This window comes from Salvelinus namaycush, chromosome 11 (genome assembly GCF_016432855.1).
Source record: "Salvelinus namaycush isolate Seneca chromosome 11, SaNama_1.0, whole genome shotgun sequence".
NCBI classification, from domain to species: Eukaryota; Metazoa; Chordata; class Actinopteri; order Salmoniformes; family Salmonidae; genus Salvelinus; species Salvelinus namaycush.
The window spans coordinates 26124879-26146587 of record NC_052317.1 but is presented as its reverse complement, the minus strand read 5'-3'; the positions used below and the strand labels follow the sequence as shown (position 1 = coordinate 26146587).

Sequence of the window (21709 nt, the reverse complement as noted above, 5' to 3'; positions counted from 1 at the left end):
GTTGATCACATATTTGGTAGCCTACAGACAGAATAGACAGATTCTCTTTTCAGCAGAATCCATTTGCTTTCAAACCTGTGTTTTACCGCAATGTTTGGCTATTTGAAATATTGCAAAAAGCCTGTTTTGGCTGCATGCTGTTCACTGACAGACGCACGTTCCAGACTGTAGGCATGCCTTGTGATTGGGCTACACACAATCTGCAGCTAGGCAAAAAAGTTTAAACGTTTTGATCTGTGGCTAAATTATAGGTCTAATCCTGGTGTGGTATTCAGAATGATTTAATTTCTTTCTGAACAGACAGCAGTAATTATATAACTTTGGCAAATGTATTTCAATTTATCAGTGGTGCTGCGACACCTCCAGCACCCTTCCTCCAGCTACACTCAGAAAAAGGGTTCCAAAAGGGTTCTGCAGCCTTCCCCATAGGATAACCCTTTTGGTTCCAGGTAGAACTATTTTGGGTTCCATGTAGAACCCTCTGTGGAATGGGTCTATCTGGAACCAAATGGATTATACCTGGAACAAAAAGGGGTTCTCCTATGGGGACAGCCGAAGAACCCTTTGTGGTACTGTATAGCATATGTTTAGCTAAGAGTGTATGATTCTAAAGGAAATAAATGATGAAGTGCAACGCTGGAGAGATGAGAATTGCAGGCGCGTGTCCATCAGAGCAGAGAGAGGGAGAGATCACAGAAAGTGAATGTCATTCTAGTTCTGTGAGAGATACAGGTGTGCTTCTCTCTCACCACAGCAATGGTCTATACAGATTACAATGTTGCCCAACCAATCAATTCTTAGAATATCAGGTACGTTTTCACATTACGTATTACGTTTTTTAGGTGGCAGGAGAATTACAGAGAAGGCAAATTGAATTATCTCTGATAAAATTTATTATAATTTTTTACATTGCAAACAGTGACAATTATTTTTCATGCCAAGAGAGGAACTGATCCTGGCAAATGGGTTTCGGAACAAAACAGTCCAAATTTGAGAGGTGCCAGATCCTGTTCCGTTAGGATCCGGCTCAAATTAGGGCACTGGTTCCATCTCATAAAAATAACCCTTTTGAGATGGAACCGTTGCCCTAATTTGAGCCGGATCCTGACGGAACAGGATCTGGCACCTCTCAAATTTGGACTGTTTTGTTTTTGTTGTTTGTTTGTCTTTGTTGTTTATTTGAAATGTGTAAAAAAAACATTTGTTTATGTAAAAAAAAAATGGGTGTGGATTCCCTTACTACAGACCATAAAAAAGTTATTCTGTGGTGCGTATTTACATATGTGCATGTGCGTGTATACATGTGTGCTTCAGTCCGTGTGAAAGGAGAGGTTCATATAACATGCAAGATCTCAGAGAAGCCCACTTCTTTCTAGATAGCCTCATAGGGATTTTATTGGTAGTTATTTGTCAGACTTTTAGCTTCTGCAGATGTAGGATCTTAACTTGAGCCAGTTTGCCACAGCAGGAAAATAATCCTGCAGCAACAGGAAATTTTTATTATTATGTGGATTATAATGAATGGACATTTTTGTAGGGGTTAATACATTTTTTTGTAAGGGAAAACCATGTCTATAATGTCAAAGTAAAAACAACAAACTTCAGAAGCCTTTTTAAAACTCAGATACACTACAAGTTTCGAATATCCTGCATTGTAGGAACGTTTTCTGCAACATAGTGATCAAATTGACTGAGTGGGATATTTAGATTTGTATCTCCTAGTCGGCCAATAGGTGAACAAAAGAGTGTTTTCAGTTACCTCCTGCAGGGTTGAAGTTGGGTATCCCATGAAGAATGATGCAATGCAGGAACAGTGGAGAAGCATTCATTTTCATCGACCCACTCAGGAGGCTGTTCAGGATCCAAACATACCTGGCATGAAAGAATAGAAGAGATATAGTAATCCACACAATAGCTAGCTAGATGATCCTCACTAACTAAACCCCTTTGCATGTAGGTTACAGTGGACAACAACAGATCACTTACAACACTGACATCAATGGATAAGTCCATCCATGACAATTGCAACCCAGTTACTGAAGCACACATGGGAAAAGGACCGCTCTGAGATGCATTGAGCCTGTGTGTTTGTGATGGGGATATTCTTTATGAGGCGCCCACAGCGTGACTGTGTCACAGGGATTCAGTGTGATGCAGCAGGATTAGATTGCACCAGGTCACCACAGGATCCCATTCTGTTTCAATTACACACAATGGAGCGACTATCACAGGCCCTTTTCTATGGGAATGGACAAACAAGACCAAGACACGCAATAGGTTTTCTATTGGTCTTGGTGGGACTGGGACCTGAACTTGCCCTAACATGGGCAGAAAGGGGTGTGTATAGACCTGTGTGTGTGTGTGTGTGTGTGTGTGTGTGTGTGTGTGTGTGTGTGTGTGTGTGTGTGTGTGTGTGTGTGTGTGTGTGTGTGTGTGTGTGTGTGTGTGTGTGTGTGTGTGTGTGTGTGTGCGTGCGCGCGCGTGGGCATGCGTGCGTGCGTGCATGTTCTCATGCGTGCGTGTGTGCACGTGCGTGTGTGTGTGTGTGTAAAGGGGTGGGGAGGAATGGAGGCAGATGAAGGAGGGTGTGGGAAAACACCTTTACCTCACCATCCATATCACACAATGAGCATTTCCTCAGTACTAGAGAGTAGATGAATATTGTGCCTGAGAAGAGGCCATACCTTTTCTGAGAAGGTGTCATCAATGCTGAGACCTTGTCGTCATAGTACTTCCTCATTGCAAAGCGGTCCAGGGCCTGATCAGCACTATGTGAGACAGACACAGACATGGTTTAGGCTTAAACACTGACTTACCCTCCTCCTGTTTAGGCTTAAACACTGACTTACTCTACTGTTTAGGCTTAAGCACTGACAGGGTAAACACTCCTGACAATGATGGTAAGTAAGCTTTAGTTAAGACCTTTAGTTTTAAATAAGGGAACAGTGAACTAAACTGAACTGAGCGTAAGTCCTCAGCCTATACCAGAGACCCTCCTGGCTGACAGAGTGGAGGTACTCACACTGTAAACAAACATTGGCACTTATTCAATACATATCCTGTTTCTCTCTGACATGCACTCATGCACACGCATACACACATGCGCACACACACACATGTGAGCATGCACACACTGACAGCGATGAAGAGAGAAAGTCAATCCAGAGTAAACAAAAAGGAGAGGAGGAGAGGAGAAAGAGGTCAGAGTGTGTACCCAGTTACTGCTGTACCAACAGGCCTAAAACCAACAGGCGCTGGAGGCTTTTCACTAGAGGTCTCTCTCTCCGTCTTTTTCTCTCTTCCTCATCTGTCTCTCCATCTCTCTCCCTCCCCCACCATATATCTCCCTCTAAATCCCCCTGCCTCTCTCTGCCTCTCTTCTTCTTCCCCCTCACTTTCTTTCCTTCCCTCACCGTCCTCACTCTTTTTCTGTTCTACTCTCTCCCTCCCCTTCCCTCTTTATCAGTCTCTCTCTCCCACGTTGATTGGCCTGCCCCAGCAAGGCCTGGGCCAATGTGTACCCATATCACACGGGGGCTGTTTGCAGAAAGGATCTCCATAAGCGCATAAGACAAGACACACACAAACACACACAGCACTTCCCTTCACCTTATAAACCACTTTCTCGCTAAATGTTTGCAGTCAGTTCTTGACTTTAGGGATTAGCTGAGTTGCAGCTGCTCTGAATATCCTTTCAGAGTGTAAATGACTTTCATCTTTGTTTGTGTAACTTTATCCACTTAGAAGAACTGCATGTGCTCGAGGGGAAATTATTTTCTACTCAAGTGCCTTACTGAAACTCATATTTAATTGCTAAATTAATTTCCAGCTCCATTCAGGGAAAATTACATTGACCTTTGTGATAAACGGCAGTTTCTGTCATAAGCTGACTGTCATGACTGTCTAGTATTGTCTATGTTGATTCAGAGTGTGTAATTCTGTAAGCGTGACTCATGACTTGTGGCTTGCCTTTGATCCCACAACCATAAGTATTGATTGTTTGACTCACATTCTGAATTACTGTGGAATTCAGTGAAAGGGCTGAGTGGGCCAGTAGTGGTCAGACAGTGAAATAGATTAACTTTGTTTCTAGGCCTATATTTATCTGAGACATTTGGTTGGAGTTGACAAGGAGTTTGGACCCAAACATTCAATCAGTGCTACTCACTCCTGAGGTCAGATATTTTGGTTAGAGTGAAGTCATATTTCACAATGCTAAACCTCAATAAATGAAAATATTGATAAAAAGCTACATGAGATGGCATTTTTTGCAGCAGTTACCTGGCAGATATGTCAGTGAAATGCACGAACGATGAGATGACCACTCCAATTCTGCTTTTCCCACCCTGAAATACAAGACAGAGACAAGATGTCAAATTCATTCATATTTGTGTGCCAATGCTTAGGCATAATCATTTGCAACAGTAACAGGTAGTGTTGTTAGATTATAAATAAACACTGTGTTGGAATGGTGTGGGCATACCCCAACTATAGAATGGTGTGGGCGTATACCGGTCATTAAAAATATTCATGCGAGTTCACAGCTGATTGTACATGCTTGCTATTTCCTCAGCAGCATGAGGAAATAGCAAAACATTTGGAAATGGTCAGTTTGAGATAAGTTTGAGGTTGTGTTTTTGAAGTGTTTTTTTGCTCAAATGTATGCTTTGACCACAAATAGTATGAGACAAGTCAACAACATTATTTGGGTATGAGTTAACAGAATTTAAATAAGTTCGATTTTTTACTGGACAGTGACTTTATATGATACGGTGAGACAAGTGATCTTTGTCCAGAAGAAAATAACTGAGAGATGATGAGAGGGTGATGACAGAGTGATGATGTTTATGCTCACCCTGCAGTGTATGACCACCACATGTAGAGGGTCAGCGTTGAGCCAGCCTTCCATGGCCTTACAGATGGTACAGATCTTATCCAGAGGAGGGGCATGCAGGTCAGGCCAGCCCGTGTCCAGAGTCTGCAAACACAAGGTAAGTCACACACACTCTGTTATAGATAGTTCTAATCAATAAAACCTCTATACAACCTAAACAATCTATTTAGCACGCACAGAGTCTCCAGAAATCCTAGAGACAGCCTTTCTAAATCAAAGGGTTATCTAGTGAGACAGTTGTTCAAACATATACGGTTGAGATCCATGTGGCCACTTATATTCATTGATTTAGCTATAGCAAATACAGCCGAGTCATTCTGCAGCTTGTTGATACCTGTATCTCTTCAGCACCTCGTGTCTTGCCCTATGTTTTGTTTATGTTGCACATTTGTAAAAAGACAGTATGGTTGCTTTACCTTAGGGTTCATTTTAGAGAGATCATGTCTCTTCTCCGACAGGTTGATAATCTAAAAAGAAAAAATATATGTACACATGAATACATACATTTATGTTGCAATTTTATTATATGCCTTTTATAACTATCTTATTAAAAAAGTAACTGTTTCAACCGTTTTCACTTCCTCTTTCCCATATGAACTAAAGAAGGCTTCACAGCACTCCACACTAAATGGTTGAGCTGAGGTTAAAGTAGGCTCTTGTCCTGTCAACATCACTTCTCTAGAAACCACAAAATGTGTCAATGAGACAATGACATAGGGTGAATAACAGTCACACTTTAAACCAAATAAACAAAGCAAACTTTAGATAAACTTTAATGATCTCACTCTAATAGAAATATGATGTCTGCCACAAGATGTCAGATAAGACAGAAAGGACTAGGTATCTCAATAGTCTATGCACTACAAGTGAGATGAAGAATGGTGTGAGACACATGCACAAGAGTAGTGTTAACTGACCAGGTAGTTATCAGCGTGCTTGGACTTGAGCATCCGTGTGACATCCTTCAGATTGTGGAGGTAGATCTCTTCTGAGCATGTCCGAGGGAAGGACACGGCGATGATGCGCTCAGTCACGTAGGTCAGGTCAAGTTCGTATCCCTCATCCATTCTCACATCTGGGTCTTCTTCCTGTTGGGAGGGAGGGAAGGAGAGATAGAGAGAGAGATATAGAGAGATATATATATATATATATAGAGAGAGAGAGAGAGAGAGAGAGAGAGAGAGAGAGAGAGAGAGAGAGAGAGAGAGAGAGAGAGAGAGAGAGAGAGAGAGAGAGAGAGAGAGAGAGAGAGAGAGAGAGAGAGAGAGAGATGCCTCAGGGCCTGCAACACACTTTCCTCTGCCCATTGACAGGATGCATGTTTTCACTCTAGTCAATGTTTGATGAGCAAAGTCCTTGGTGTCAGCCATTGTGCTCTGCCACCCCACTGATACCTCTACAATAGGAACACAGGCCTACTGTAGATTGTATGACAAAGAAGGACGTCTGTTTACATTTAACTGTCTGTCTGCACAGGTGCCACACTGACTGCCATTATGCCTCATGATAGGTTACTGCAGATGATGATGAAACACTATTTCCACTTCTATGTTCACTTTAGTTGTATTCCTAATTTCCATTTAATCCATGTAAAAAGTAACTGTTTTTGAATATGAAAACAAGGAAATAGTCACCAACTGATCATTCTCAAGTTCGCCCAGTAAAAACAAGACAGACGACAACAATGAAACAAAAGAAAACATGAAAACTCCGTTGTCTTCCAGTTGAAACCAGTCATGTGCTGTGTAGCCCTGAAATATGGCATGTTCCTCTGACCTCATGGTCATGAACTTCCGGTGTAGCTGCTGGGCAGAGAGAAAGAGAACGGGAGAGAGAGGCTTCCCCCACTCATCCACACATCTCTTATCTATCCATCTGTGATCTGTGTTTTGGCCTAGTGCTCTGTCTTTCCTGTCAGCTGGGGAATAGGGAAGTGATTCTTTAAACAACAGGCAGGCAGTTAACTGGCGCCCCTGCGAAGATCATCCATCCAAAATACCACAATACAAATCCCAGCGTGAATTCTTCTAGGAATCATTTTCACATCAGAATCATGTTCTATTTCTAGGTCATTCTATCAGTTTTATAACAACGAGAATCAAAGTAAGGAATCAAACCGAAAGAAGTTTCATAAGTTCACAACACACTCAGATCAGTATTTATTTCACGTTAGTTACCACAGAGGGATAGCTTTGGCATGGCTGTGTAGAGATAGAATTACGAAACAACAAAACTCTCAATATCTACGTGTCAGTCTATTGCATGCCTGTCTATCTAATCTAGACCAACAGGATGACCACAAATAGTCAGCTTGGAATTTATTTCTGCTCCCACCCCAACACCACACACTCCCAACGATAAAGGGAGTGAATCGAAATGTCGGGTTTCAGTCCGGTCACCTGATTGTTTGTTGTGATTAACAGTGAAAAGGCCTGAATGTGCCTGTTACAGTTTTTTACAATCACTATGGCACTAATTTCGGAACCTTGGTGTCATTTTTCAAAACTCTAGACACAAAACTCACAACCAATGATCAAAATGTAAATTTTTCAAAACTCTAACATTTTTTCCAATTGCTTGGATACAATACACATAAAGCTAAGATAATTTGTTCATTGAACTAAAATCACATGTTCAAAATGACACAACATAACATCAAAGTATTACCATTTCAAAATGCAATTCACACATTACATCTGAGATGACTGTCTATTCATTTCATTACAATGATCTAACTATCAATTGATACAACTGCTCAAAATAATAAGTAACTGTTGCGTTACTCTTAATGCATAGTTTTACGGAAACTGACAAACAATATTCCATGTTTAGATCATGAAAGTTTCAGGATAACGAGATCCATTGACACCAATTACCGTGGAACATGAACCAATTGGACTACATTATCTATGGATGTAATATTTCATCATCATTCTTTATCAGACACTGTTTCTATGGTCCCATGTACCACTTTTCCAGACCATGTTTTCAGATTTGACATTACTGTACACTCACCGGCCACTTTATTAGGTACATCTATCTAGTACTGGGTAGGACCCCCTTTTGCCTCCACAACAGCCTGAATTATTCACGGTGTTGTACATTAAGAGATGCCCTTCTGCACACCACTGTTTTAAACAGCTGTTATTTGAGCGTTTGTGGCCTTTCTGTTAGCTTGAATGAGTCTGGACATTCTCTTCTGACCTCTCTCATTAACAAGGTGGTTTTGCCCACAGAACTGCCGCTCACTGAATGTGTTTTGTTTATCGCACCATTCTCTGTAAACTCTAGAGACTGTAGTGCGTAAAAATCCCAGGAAGGCAGCTGTTTCTGAGATGCTGGAATCACCATGTGTGGCATCAACAATCATACCAGGGTCAAAGTTGCTTAGATTACGCATCTTGCCCGTTCTAATGTTTGGTCGAACAACATCTAAAGCTCTCTACTCTATATACTCTATATATTGAGTTGCAGGCAGCCACATGATTCGCTGTTCGAATGTAACCTTCCTTGATGAGCTAAATCAGGTCTGTAGAGCTGATGGTATGACCTATGTCATTGTGTGGGATAATGTCAGGTTCCACCATGCTCAAATGGTGCAAGCATGGTTTCAGGCCCATCCACAATTTACCACCCTGTGCTTACCCCCATACTCTCCTTTCCTTAACCCGATTGAGGAATTTTTCTCCACATGGAGGTTGAAGGTATATGATAGGCGCCCTCACGAACAAGCCACCCTTCTCCAGGCCATGGATGACGCATGCAATGACATCATGGCAGACCAGTATCAGGCCTGGATTCGCCATGCCTGAAGATTCTTCCCAAGATGTTTGGCTAATGAAAACCTCCATTGTGATGTGGATGAGAACCTGTGGCCAAATCCACAAGACAGGGTTGAGGGAAATATAGAAGTACAGTAATCAATCTTTTGTTTTGCTTTTTACAGTAAGCCAGGTGAGGAACACTGCAGTTGACCTTTAACTGTTTTTTCTTTTTTTGTAGCAAATTATTTTTGCTTTGATTCAAAGAAACCTATGTTGTGATTTTATTGTATTTCATCAATAAATGTCATATTTTGTTCAATGATTCCACTGTGTCTGTAGTATTCTCTCTACTAGTCCTTTTACAGTGATGCATTTACATGTAGTAGCATAATGAAACATGTATCACATATTTTGTACTATAATATTTAATGATTGTACGAACAACTACACAGTGAAACTATCGGTATCTTGTGTGTGGGTGATCTAAATGAATGGTCCTATGGTATTTCATAATAAATGAGTTATTTGAACCGATGATTCTGCAAGTACAAGGTTTCTTTAACATTTACATTTAAGTCATTTAGCAGACGCTCTTATCCAGAGCGACTTACAAATTGGAAAGTTCATACATATTCATCCTGGTCCCCCCGTGGGAATTGAACCCTGGTCCCCCCGTGGGAATTGAACCCACAACCCTGGCGTTGCAAGCGCCATGCTCTACCAACTGAGCCACACGGGACCACAACGATAAGAATGCACAATGCAATGTTTTGAACATTGGACAGCCTGTGTTACAAGTGATGACCGTTTTGAGTTTTGTGTCTAGAGTTTTGGAAAAGGACCACAAGGTTCTGAAATTAGTGCCAAAGTGATTGTTAAAAACTGTAATCAAGTCTGAAGTGACTGCAGGCTAAAGTCAAACACTTTGAAGGACTCTGGAGAAAGGGGCCAGGACCGTAAAACCAGGGGGCCGTGGACTACTGCACCCAGGGGCTTAAACCCCTCGGAGAAGAATGAAAAGGGGCTGTGTGTGTGTGTGTGTGTGCGTGCGTGCATGTGTGCATGCGTGTGTGCGTGTGTGTGTGTGTAGGGGGTGTCACAAGGGTCTGCAGTTAGTGTAATAGCAGGGTATGTCCATTTCCTCCGGGAGCTGCAGGAAAAACTGTCTATCAGAAATGTATGAAAAGGTTGACCGGCCAACACTTGAGGGTTGTGTTTTCAGTGGCGGAGCATAGTACCAGAGAGAGGAGATGGGTAACCACCAGTACTTAACCTTCAATCCCCAAGCCGTAAGATTGCCAAATAGAGAACAAAATTGCTACACGGACTACCTGAGTTGACCCTTGTATTTTTTTTATTTTTTTGCACTGTCTCTATGCACACTCAAAGGACTCTACACACTCACGCACACTGACACTCCAACACACAAACACAGACACACATACATGCAAACACACACACGCAAATACACGCAAACGCACACTTAATTTGCTCACACAAATAACATTTATACTGACTCTACACACACGCACACACACTCACACACAAACATCACATACACTCTGTTTGTCATGTATTTTGATGCCTAGTCAACTTACCCCTTATAAATACAGTACTGTATCTATCTCTATCACTCCAGTATCCCTGCACATTGTAAATATGCTATTGGAACTGACCCTGTATGTGTGTTTCTGTTACTTTTAGTGCTACATTGATGTTGATGACTTTATTTGGGGTAAAGAGCTCACAAGAAAGACATTTCACTGTACTTAATAAAGTTATTCAAAACGCTGAGGTTAAAGTCTGTTTGAGTTGAAAGTCTGTTTGAGTTTAAAGTCTGTGTTTGATAGTCAGCCCTTGATAAGGTATTTGATAGAATCAATGTGGGCAAAGTCTTCCTCATCCCATGAAGCTCTATGGAGGGTAGGCCTACATTAATTATTTTATAAAGACTATCCTACTTTTTTTCAATTGAGATGTTTTCATTTCCAAAACGCAGTCTATTAGATACATCAAAACATATTTCAGAGTATACTTGATGACAAATCTACATTCCGATGTGAGCACAGATATTTTAAAGAAGTTAGGGAAACCTACTCATCTAGTTCATGTAATCCTAAAACTCCATAATTTTATACTCAATCACATATCAATATAAATCATCCAGACATACTCTACACTGCGGTAGTTCCTTTCAACTAAACCTCTCTCTCCCATAGTCCCTTTCTGTCTCTCATCAGTCACGTCAGGAAAACAGCAGCGACTTGCCCCAGCATGCACTACAGATCATTGCTCTTTAATTTACAAGGAGTGCTTTTGTTCCTGGTTCAGTGCATGGCGCTCGGCCACAAGGGCACAACACAACAACCATCCCAGGCAGCCGAGCTAAGGATCGGAAAGCACAGCCCACCCATGGCACAATGACTGGGAGTAGACAGTAGAGTAATGGCGGATGAGAAGGCGTAGGCCTAAGCTAAGCAGAGTGGTGTTTGAAAAGTAGGTTGCCAGCAGCAGGCTTCATAGAGAACAAGCTGAAACAGGTATACTAGTGTAGGTAAGGATTCTAGGGGATTTAGGTGTGTCTACTCTGAAACCCCTGGCTGACACAGCTCCTGGAGGTATGGGTAAATGCTGGCTGGGCTGTGGTGCGTGGGCGCTGTCAGCGAGGCTTAGATGTATATATATCACTCAGCACTGTGAGGCCTGGGACTGCGTCTCAATAGTCTCCAATGGTTTCCTTTCTTTCAGTCATCATGAAGGAGAGGTCTGAGGCGAAGAGAGGTACCACCTCAGATTATTGATACCCAGCCCTGATCAGTCCTGGAAACTACACCTCTCACCTGGCTGTAGTTGACACTGCATGGAATATTCCATCTTAAATTGCAGGGGAGTTAAATTTAACCTTTATTTAATTAGGCAAGTCAGTTAAGAACAAATTCTTATTCACAGTGACAGCCTACGCAGAGGAAACACTGAGCGCTGTTGACATGCTGAGGATAAAATCCACCAACTAGTAATCAATGTTGGTCAGCCTCAGAGGATGGAAACATGGCCCAATCATGTGAACAGTGACATCATGGTTGTTTTCATTTTTAAGCACATGTTGGTGACAATGGTTGACAAAAACTCAGCATTCTGGCCTGTCACAAATAATAAAGTCATACAATAGGGATAATAGGGCTGGACGACAGCAACAAAGTCCAATTAAGACATCCAAGTTTTGTTTGTATGTTATTAGTCCGGTTGCTACACGTCTTCAGAATCCTCAGTTACATTTTCCATGAAAGGCACATTGGGGTGATCATGATGGAGTGGAGACTGTGTGTATGTGTGACTGTGAGAGTGATTTGTTAAGAAACACCATATATATGGATGGATATTGAAATTAAGCATTAGATGTGGATGAAACTCAAGAGAAGTGAAACAAGCATAAACTATGGCTGTTAAAGGAATGGAAAAACCGAGAGAGGGAGTCCTTGGTGTAGAGGGAAAAGGAGCAGCACATGAAACAGCTTAAGGTGAGGGAAGCAGTATAATCCTTTAAAGACAGTGTCTAAAACCACACGGAGGGGATAAAACTCACTCTGCAGCCATAAAGTCCACAGTGCTTACTACCACAGCTGGCCATCTTTAGAAGTCCTAATCATTGTATTATTGGTAAATATCATTCATATATCCTGACTTACCAAGCAGGTACTATTTCACCAGCAGTGTCTGGCCAGAAACCAGATCAATAACTACAATAACAGCCATGTCTTATTAAATTAGGCATATTTCAATGGACCAGTAGATCAGTCAATACATACGGGAGGTATTGAACAGGGAAAGAATGTAGTGAACAAAGTCCATGATTTAAAGATCAATGGGTTAGTAGTTGGCAACAAATAGGCACCGTCTACTCAATCATTTGACTGCTCAGGCATAGCTAATATTCCTCATTGGATGTTGGTTCACCACACTATTACTTTCTTAGGATATATTGCCAACATGTGATGGCCAACAATCACCCCTTGGCTGGCTCGTGGTAAGTTCCATTCCTTGACTCAAAACATCAAATTTAGAAGTGTTCCTATTGGCTGGCCTTGGTTCATGACTGACAGTTTGTGGCAGTGCAGTCCATTATTGGGTTAGTTGAGAATTCACCATGGTCACATTAAACCAAAATATGTTCCAGTGGTGAAAAGTAGAGCAGACGGATCTCCACCAACTTAACACTCCAGAAAAGAAACTCCCAGTTCTCTCTGAACCAAACATTGCCAAAACCCAAATCTATGGTCAATAAAGTAGTCAGCCTCTCCACCAGGACCTAAAGTTTATATGGTATTAACAAGTCGAATGTGCCATACTTCCATTTTTGAATAGTGGAATGAAGGATGAAAGCTAGATAAACAAAATGTGATATTTCTGCAAGGGAGGATATGGCTCAGTACAGCCCAGCATGGGAGGACTTGGCTGTGCTGTGGACCAATGTAAAAACCAGCCACACGTAGCCTACTGTCTCTCTGGGAGTCAGTGTGTTTGGTCCGGCAGCCAGGGACACATTCATGATCTTCTAAGATGTTTTGTCTTCGACCCTCAGCCACACCAAGCATGTTTTTTAACGTTTCAGGAAGTCCGGCTGCTTATGGGGAGACTGTTAAGGTGGAAGGTTTTTTAATTGGCCCTTGTCATATGTAATTTGCAACCCGTCATTTCACCTTTTAGTACTAGTAGGATCTCCGCTGGCTTTGGGTCACAGAGTTAAGGCCTCTGCAAACAAGCATATGAGTTCAATGGAGTATTGGAATTCTTATATTGTTTCCAATGTTGTCTTTGTGTCTTTCTTGTCCAACTCTATTTTATAGGGAGTGTATAGCACAATATGGAAGGTTGGAATAGCTGAGCCTGCGCTTTAGTTTTGTATGGCTGAGGTTCAACTCTTCACCTCAACACTGCATGTTCTTTGCTTGTGGTGCGGCATATCACTTCTCAGTGCTACTGCTAGTTTGCATAGACTGTGGGCTCCTGAAGGTATTTAGCATTCAAATCTGGACACCATCTAATAACCCACCCTAATTCCCATCAGTCAGTCAGACAGAGCACCATGCATGCTCTTATAGAAGCAGCAGCAGCACACTTTAAACAGTCAGGGAGGATAACATCTCCCACAACAACATAACAGGCTGGATGGATGAAGTGGCTTTGGGGAGAAGAGGCCATAGTTTGTTCTGCCTGTTTCCTGTCTCGCTCCATGCATTTACGCTGTGGCTTTGAGGCCCATTCAACACCGAAGGACCGAAATAAACAAAACGGTGGAATCTGTAGGGAAAAAAGCAGCAGGAGGGGGAACTGGAGAAAAGGGGATATTTTTAATGCTGTTTATTTAGCAATTCTGGAACTCAAACATATAGTTGTGTCTCATTTTCACAGGATGTTTTGAAGGGAAATTAAAGCGAGCTGCTTCCCTGCCTCTGGGTGAATCTGTGTGCAGCAGCAGCACCCACCAGCCTCCTAAAGCACCACCTAATTACCACCTTCGTTCCCAAGGTCATAGAGGAATGCGTTCCAAAATGGATTACCCTCCCGTTTTCTCTCTCTCTCATTGCTCTCCCTCTCTTCACTCTGGCTAATGGCTTACATATGTGTGCTGTGTGGCTAGCTGCTCCTTTCTGTGACACTATACTGTCCCAGCAGCCCTCAGCCCTACAGTCAGTCCCTGCCCTGTGAAGAACAGAATGCCTTTTTCTACTTACTGTACACACACACTAGCCTTCTTCCAAACCACATTATCAGGGTCCTATCCATCCGTCTCTCAGCTAGCTCTTTGTAATCTCTCTTTTATCAAAGGAGAGAGAGAGAGACAGAGAAGAGAATTGTTTCTTTCTACACTTGTCTCACAGTTCCTATTGATAGTTAAACATGATCTGTATGTGTGTGTTCTTATGTGTGTGTTCATGGTGCAGTAGAGCTTTTCTTCTGTTTGTTTTAAAGATAGATAGCTACAGGAAGGAGAGAAATGGAGATATCTAGACAGGTAAGGAGGAGGGTGTAGCCAATGTGAGGTAAGAGGGACTCTTGTACATGTCATCAACAATGGCTGCCTAAAAAGTGCAGCCCTGAGGCCTGGAATACCATGCAGAAGCTGTGGATTGAAGAATACGTATATCTCTCTTTCACTTTCCATCTTTTCTTCCTCCCAGCAGACCAGCCATTCAACAATTTAGTAAATGATATAATGAAAAAAAAAATGCTGCAGACTCATTGAGGACTATGCTAGCGCTGAAAGGTCTCCAGCACAGCAAAGCCCCAAATATCATGGAGTACCAAACCAATACAAAAGAAAGCTTAACCAGTAGGACATTCACAGTGGCGCGATTCTCTCACTGTGTGAAAAGCTGCAGCCAAAGCTTGATGAAGAGATCATGTTTTTTTTATTAACAACACTCACTGTATCTTGAATCCAAGATGGCGTAGCACTCACTGTACCCTGAATCCAAGATGGCGTAGCAGTGTAGACGTGTTTTGTTTCATCCTCTTGTGTACGTTTGTATTTCTTGTATATATATATTCTTTTAATTCTATCTCTTTTCGATTTTTATTTCGATTATACCTTCCGGTAACCTACCTCACCCAATGTGATACGGAATCGCTATTATTTTTTTAACTTTGGAACACATTCAAGAACCCCCAGTAGCTAACCAGCTAATCAGCTACAAGCTATTTAGTCATTTTTAGCCGCTGCTAGCAGCTTTTACCTTCTGCACAGACACCAGCCCTGTTATTAGCCTGGATATTACTCTCCAATTTACCAGCATCGGACTGTCTCTCCACAACAACGCCGAATTCCTGCCGTAATCCCTGAGCCACTACTTCTGATCCTCACAGCTAGCTTGCAGCTAGCACCACTGCCACGAAGCTAGCACCAGTTAGCAAACACAATTCTACAATACCTCTTTCGCCATCGCCATCCGCCTTGGACTCTCTGTCGACACGACCACGTCTGGTCTGCAGACGAATACCCCATCCGCTGTGCCCTCAACCGGCCTCCGTCTGAGCAGACCCCCTCCGTCTGAGCAGACCACCCCCCGGGCTACTAACTTTAAACGCTGCGTGCTAGCGTAGTGGCGGCTTCCCTGCTCCATCTACGGCTGCCCCCTGGACACTATGATCACTTGGCTACATAGCTGATGCCTGCCGGACTGTCCATTAATTCACGGTGCTCCATTCTGTTTATTTGTGTTTTATTTGTCGGCTCTGTGTTTTAACTCAGGCTCTGTGTGTAGTTAATCCGACCCTCTCTGCCTAGTCGTCGCCATTTTTACCTGCTGTTGCTGTGTTAGCTGACTAGCTGCTGTTATCTCACCTGTTGTTTTAGCTAGCTCTCCCAATCAAGACCTGCAATCACTTTATGCCTTACTGTATGTCTCTCTCAAATATCAATATGCCTTGTATACTGTTGTTCAGGCTAGTTATCATTGTTTTGGTTTGCAATGGACCCCGTAGTTCCACTCTCCATACCTCTGATACCTCCTTTGTCCCACCTCCCACACATGCGGTGACCTCACCCATTGAGACCAGCATGTCCAGAGATACAACCTCTCTTATCATCACCCAGTGCCTGGGCTTGCCTCCGCTGTACCCGTGCCCCACCATACCCCTGTCTGCACATTATGCCCAGAATCTATTCTACCACGCCCATAAATCTGCTCCTTTTATTCCTTGTCCCCAACGCTCTAGGCGACCAGTTTTGATTTAGCCGCACCCTCATCCTACTACTCCTCTGTTCCTCGGGTGATGTGGAGGTAAACCCAGGCCCTGCATGTCCCCAGGCACCCTCATTTGTTGACTTCTGTGATCGAAAAAGCCTTGGCCTCATGCATGTCAACATCAGAAGCCTCCTCCCTAAGTTTGTCTTACTCACCGCTTTAGCACACTCTGCCAACCCTGATGTCCTTGCCGTGTCTGAATCCTGGCTTAGGAAGGCCACCAAAAATTCTGAGATTTCCATACCCAACTATAACACTTTCCGTCAAGATAGAACTGCCAAAGGGGGAGGAGTTGCAATCTACTGCAGAGATAGCCTGCAAAGTTCTGTCATACTTTCCAGGTCTATGCCCAAACAGTTCGAACTTCTAATTTAAAAAATTAATCTCTCCAGAAATAAGTCTCTCACTGTTGCCGCCTGCTACCGACCCCCCTCAGCTCCCAGCTGTGCCCTGGACACCATCTGTGAATTGATCGCTCCCCATCTAGCTTCAGAGTTTGTTCTGTTAGGTGACCTAAACTGGGATATGCTTAACACCCCGGCAGTCCTACAATCTAAGCTAGATGCCCTCAATCTCACACAAATCATCAAGGAACCCACCAGGTACAACCCTAAATCCGTAAACATGGGCACCCTAATAGACATTATCCTGACCAACTTGCCCTCCAAATACACCTCTGCTGTCTTCAATCAAGATCTCAGCGATCACTGCCTCATTGCCTGTATCCGCTACGGGTCCGCGGTCAAACGACCACCCCTCATCACTGTCAAACGCTCCCTAAAACACTTCCGCGAGCAGGCCTTTCTAATCGACCTGGCCCGGGTACCCTGGAAGGATATTGACCTCATCCCGTCAGTTGAGGATGCCTGGTCATTCTTTAAAAGTTACTTCCTCACCATATTAGACAAGTATGCTCCGTTCAAAAAATGCAGAACTAAGAACAGATATAGCCCTTGGTTCACTCCAGACCTGACTGCCCTCGACCAGCACAAAAACATCCTGTGGCGAACTGCAATAGCATCGAAGAGCCCCCGCGATATGCAACTGTTCAGGGAAGTCAGGAACCAATACACGCAGTCAGTCAGGAATGCAAAGGCCAGCTTTTTCAAGCAGAAATTTGCATCCTGTAGCTCTAACTCCAAAAAGTTCTGGGATACTGTAAAGTCCATGGAGAACAAGAGCACCTCCTCCCAGCTGCCCACTGCACTGAGGCTAGGTAACACGGTCACCACCGATAAATCCGTGATAATCGAAAACTTCAACAAGCATTTCTCAACGGCTGGCCATGCCTTCCTCCTGGCGACTCCAACCTTGGCCAACAGCCCCGCCCCCCCCCGCTGCTACTCGCCCAAGCCTCCCCAGCTTCTCCTTTACCCAAATCCAGATAGCAGATGTTCTGAAAGAGCTGGAAAACCTGGACCCATACAAATCAGCTGGGCTTGACAATCTGGACCCCCTATTTCTGAAACTGTCCGCCGCCATTGTCGCACCCCCTATTACCAGCCTGTTCAACCTCTCCTTCGTATCATCTGAGATCCCCAAGGATTGGAAAGCTGCCGCGGTCATCCCCCTCTTCAAAGGGGGAGACACCCTGGACCCAAACTGTTACAAACCTATATCCATCCTGCCCTGCCTATCTAAGGTCTTCGAAAGCCAAGTCAACAAACAGATCACTGACCATCTCGAATCCCACCGTACCTTCTCCGCTGTGCAATCCGGTTTCCGAGCCGGTCACGGGTGCACCTCAGCCACGCTCAAGGTACTAAACGATATCATAACCACCATCGATAAAAGACAGTACTGTGCAGCCGTCTTCATCGACCTGGCCAAGGCTTTCGACTCTGTCAATCACCATATTCTTATCGGCAGACTCAGTAGCCTCGGTTTTTCTAATGACTGCCTTGCCTGGTTCACCAACTACTTTGCAGACAGAGCTCAGTGTGTCAAATCGGAGGGCATGCTGTCCGGTCCTCTGGCAGTCTCTATGGGGGTACCTCAGGGTTCAATTCTCGGGCCGACTCTTTTCTCTGTATATATCAATGATGTTGCTCTTGCTGCGGGCGATTCCCTGATCCACCTCTACGCAGACGACACCATTCTGTATACTTCTGGCCCTTCCTTGGACATTGTGCTATCTAACCTCCAAACGAGCTTCAATGCCATACAACACTCCTTCCGTGGCCTCCAACTGCTCTTAAACGCTAGTAAAACCAAATGCATGCTTTTCAACCGTTCGCTGCCTGCACCCGCACGCCTGACTAGCATCACCACCCTGGACGGTTCCGACCTAGAATATGTGGACATCTATAAGTACCTAGGTGTCTGGCTAGACTGCAAACTCTCCTTCCAGACTCATATCAAACATCTCCAATCCAAAATCAAATCTAGAGTCGGCTTTCTATTTCGCAACAAAGCCTCCTTCACTCACGCCGCCAAACTTACCCTAGTAAAACTGACTATCCTACCGATCCTCGACTTCGGCGATGTCATCTACAAAATAGCTTCCAATACTCTACTCAGCAAACTGGATGCAGTTTATCACAGTGCCATCCGTTTTGTTACTAAAGCACCTTATACGACCCACCACTGCGACCTGTATGCCCTAGTCGGCTGGCCCTCGCTACATGTTCGTCGTCAGACCCACTGGCTCCAGGTCATCTACAAGGCTATGCTAGGTAAAGTGCCGCCTTATCTCAGTTCACTGGTCACGATGGCTACACCCACCCGTAGCACGCGCTCCAGCAGGTGTATCTCACTGATCATCCCTAAAGCCAAAACCTCATTTGGACGCCTTTCCTTCCAGTTCTCTGCTGCCTGCGACTGGAACGAATTGCAAAAATCTCTGAAGTTGGAGACTTTTATCTCCCTCAACAACTTTAAACATCTGCTATCCGAGCAGCTAACCGATCGCTGCAGCTGTACATAGTCCATCGGTATATAGCCCACCTAATTTACCTACCTCACCCCCCATACTGCTTTTATTTATTTACTTTTCTGCTCTTTTGCACACCAGTATCTCTACTTGCACATGATCATCTGATGATTTATCACTCCAGTGTTAATCTGCTAAATTGTAATTATTCGATTTATTGCCTACCTCCTCATGCCTTTTGCACACATTGTATATAGATTCTCTTTTTTTCTACCATGTTATTGACTTGTTTATTGTTTACTCCATGTGTAACTCTGTGTTGTTGTCTGTTCACACTGCTATGCTTTATCTTGGCCAGGTCGCAGTTGCAAATGAGAACTTGTTCTCAACTAGCCTACCTGGTTAAATAAAGGTGAAATACAAAAATACAAAAATAAAAAAATCATTCAAAGAAATCACACCCACACTGCACGTTGAGTTTGAATGACCCCCTTCTCTCTCTTCAGAATTCCGCCTGCCCCCCCGCTGACACACACATACACACACACACAGACAGACACAAACACACACACACGCACACAAGTAGGGCACAGAGCCAAAGTAAATAAAGACTAAGCAATGCCCCCATTTTATATTTTGAATGAATTCCACTGAATGAAATGTGCTTGAACCACAGGATAGAGAGAGAAGCATTGATAACATCACCAGACTGCATGAAACTACTCCAGAACTGATTTGAAGTACTAGCACAACACTAAAACCATCTCCCCTGCAAGTGAAACACTATAAACTACTTAAAACCTTACCGTTTCAAAACTGAAAATAGGAACTTTTATTCTCCTTCTTCCTTTGAAATCCCTTGTCAGTCAGACACTGCTGAAAAGGAGGAGGGTGATAATGTCCAGGCAAAGAAGAGAAGAGAAGATGAGGTTTAGTTTAGGTCCCGTCACACAGGCTTAGAGGAGGCTGACTGGCTCATTCTCCTGTGCTGGAATGCGGTTGCAGGGTGATCAGAGGCACTTCTGTGAGCTCACTTTGTCCGGCTTTGCCTCCCCCACTGCTTCTCCCTCCCAGGCTGTTGCAGCTGACTCCTACTACTGGCTGTTGGCTTCTGTTGGCCGTGTTAAAATGGAAGCCCTGCTCTGTTCCTGAACTGCTGCACTGCTCTGCTCCACTCAACCCCCAACACACTTCCTTCAGTCAGTGAAGGCTGCTAGGTGCTGCCGCAGACACAAGTCCTGGCATGGGATAGTCCTCCCACTGTGGCTGGGCTGGGGCTGCCTCCCTTGCTGATCCCTCCCTCTTCCACTCTCCCTTCCTCCCTCCTCCCTTTCCACCCACTCCACCTCTCTCTCTCTCACTCACACACATTCTCATACTGCCTCCATGTCTGCTTCAGTTTTTGCCAGAGCTGGCCAGTGGATGGACACACACACACACACACACACACACACACACACACACACACACACACACACACACACACACACACACACACACACACACACACACACATACACAGAGAGTTGAGAGGGGGATGGGTGGGAGTGATGGAACAGGGGGGCACATTATACTGAACATTTGATCAGCTGGTTAAACAAAAATCATTGAAATCTATTCTGATTAGTTGAGCCATTTGTTGAAGTGTCTGGAGCCCTCAAGGAAATACACAACATGACCAAAAGTATGTGGACACCTGCTTCTCAAACATCTCATTCCAAAATCATGGGCATTAATATGGAGTTGGTCCCCCCTTTGCTGGTACAACAGCCTCCACTCTTCTGGGATTTGCTTCCATTCAGCCACAAGAGCGTTAGTTCGGTCGGGCACTGATGTTGGGCGAATAGTGTTGAGGTCAGGGCTCACTGCAGGCCAGTCAATTTCTTCCACACCAATCTCAACAAACCATTTCTGTATGGACCTCGCTTCGTGCATGGAGGCACTGTCATGCTGAAACAGGAAAGGGCCTTCCCCAAACTGTTGCCACAAAGTTGGAAGCGCAGAATCGTCTAGAATGTCATTGTATGCTGTAGCGTTAAGATTTCCCTTTCCTGGAACTAAGGGGAACCATGAAAAACAGTCCCAGACCATTATTCCTCCTCCACCAAACTTTACAGTTGGCACCATGCATTGGGACAGGTAGTGTTCTCCTAGCATCCGGCAAACCCAGATTCGTCTGTCGGACTGCCAGATGGTGAAGCGTGATTCATCACTCCCGTTTTTTACTGCTTCTGCTGCTCGGCCAAGGAAATCCATTTCATGAAGTTCCCAACAAACAGTTCTTGTGCAACTTTTGCTTCCAGAGGCAGTTTCAAACTCAGTAGTGAGTGTTGCAACCGAGGATAGTAGGCGGTCCCGTTGTGTGAGCTTGTGTGGCCTACCACTTCACGGCTGAGCCGTTGTTGCTCCTAAACGTTTCCACTTCACAATAACA

The 21709-nt window shown here is 43.9% G+C and overlaps 1 protein-coding gene across 2 annotated transcripts in view; it reads right to left on the bottom strand.

Moving 5' to 3' along the window:
• The window catches only part of LOC120055950 (tensin-3-like), an 82974-nt gene extending 62467 nt beyond the window's left edge, over positions 1-20507 (bottom strand). For both annotated transcript variants that reach the window (XM_039004024.1, XM_039004025.1), the window contains exons 1-7: positions 20082-20507; positions 5812-5982; positions 5311-5361; positions 4856-4978; positions 4282-4346; positions 2685-2768; positions 1760-1872 (exon numbers count right to left, since the gene is read on the bottom strand). In XM_039004024.1, coding sequence (XP_038859952.1) covers positions 1760-1872; positions 2685-2768; positions 4282-4346; positions 4856-4978; positions 5311-5361; positions 5812-5961 — 586 coding nt within the window. In that variant the 5' untranslated portion in view covers positions 5962-5982; positions 20082-20507. The remainder of the gene's footprint in view (positions 1-1759; positions 1873-2684; positions 2769-4281; positions 4347-4855; positions 4979-5310; positions 5362-5811; positions 5983-20081) is intronic.
• Positions 20508-21709: the final 1202 nt, after the last annotated feature.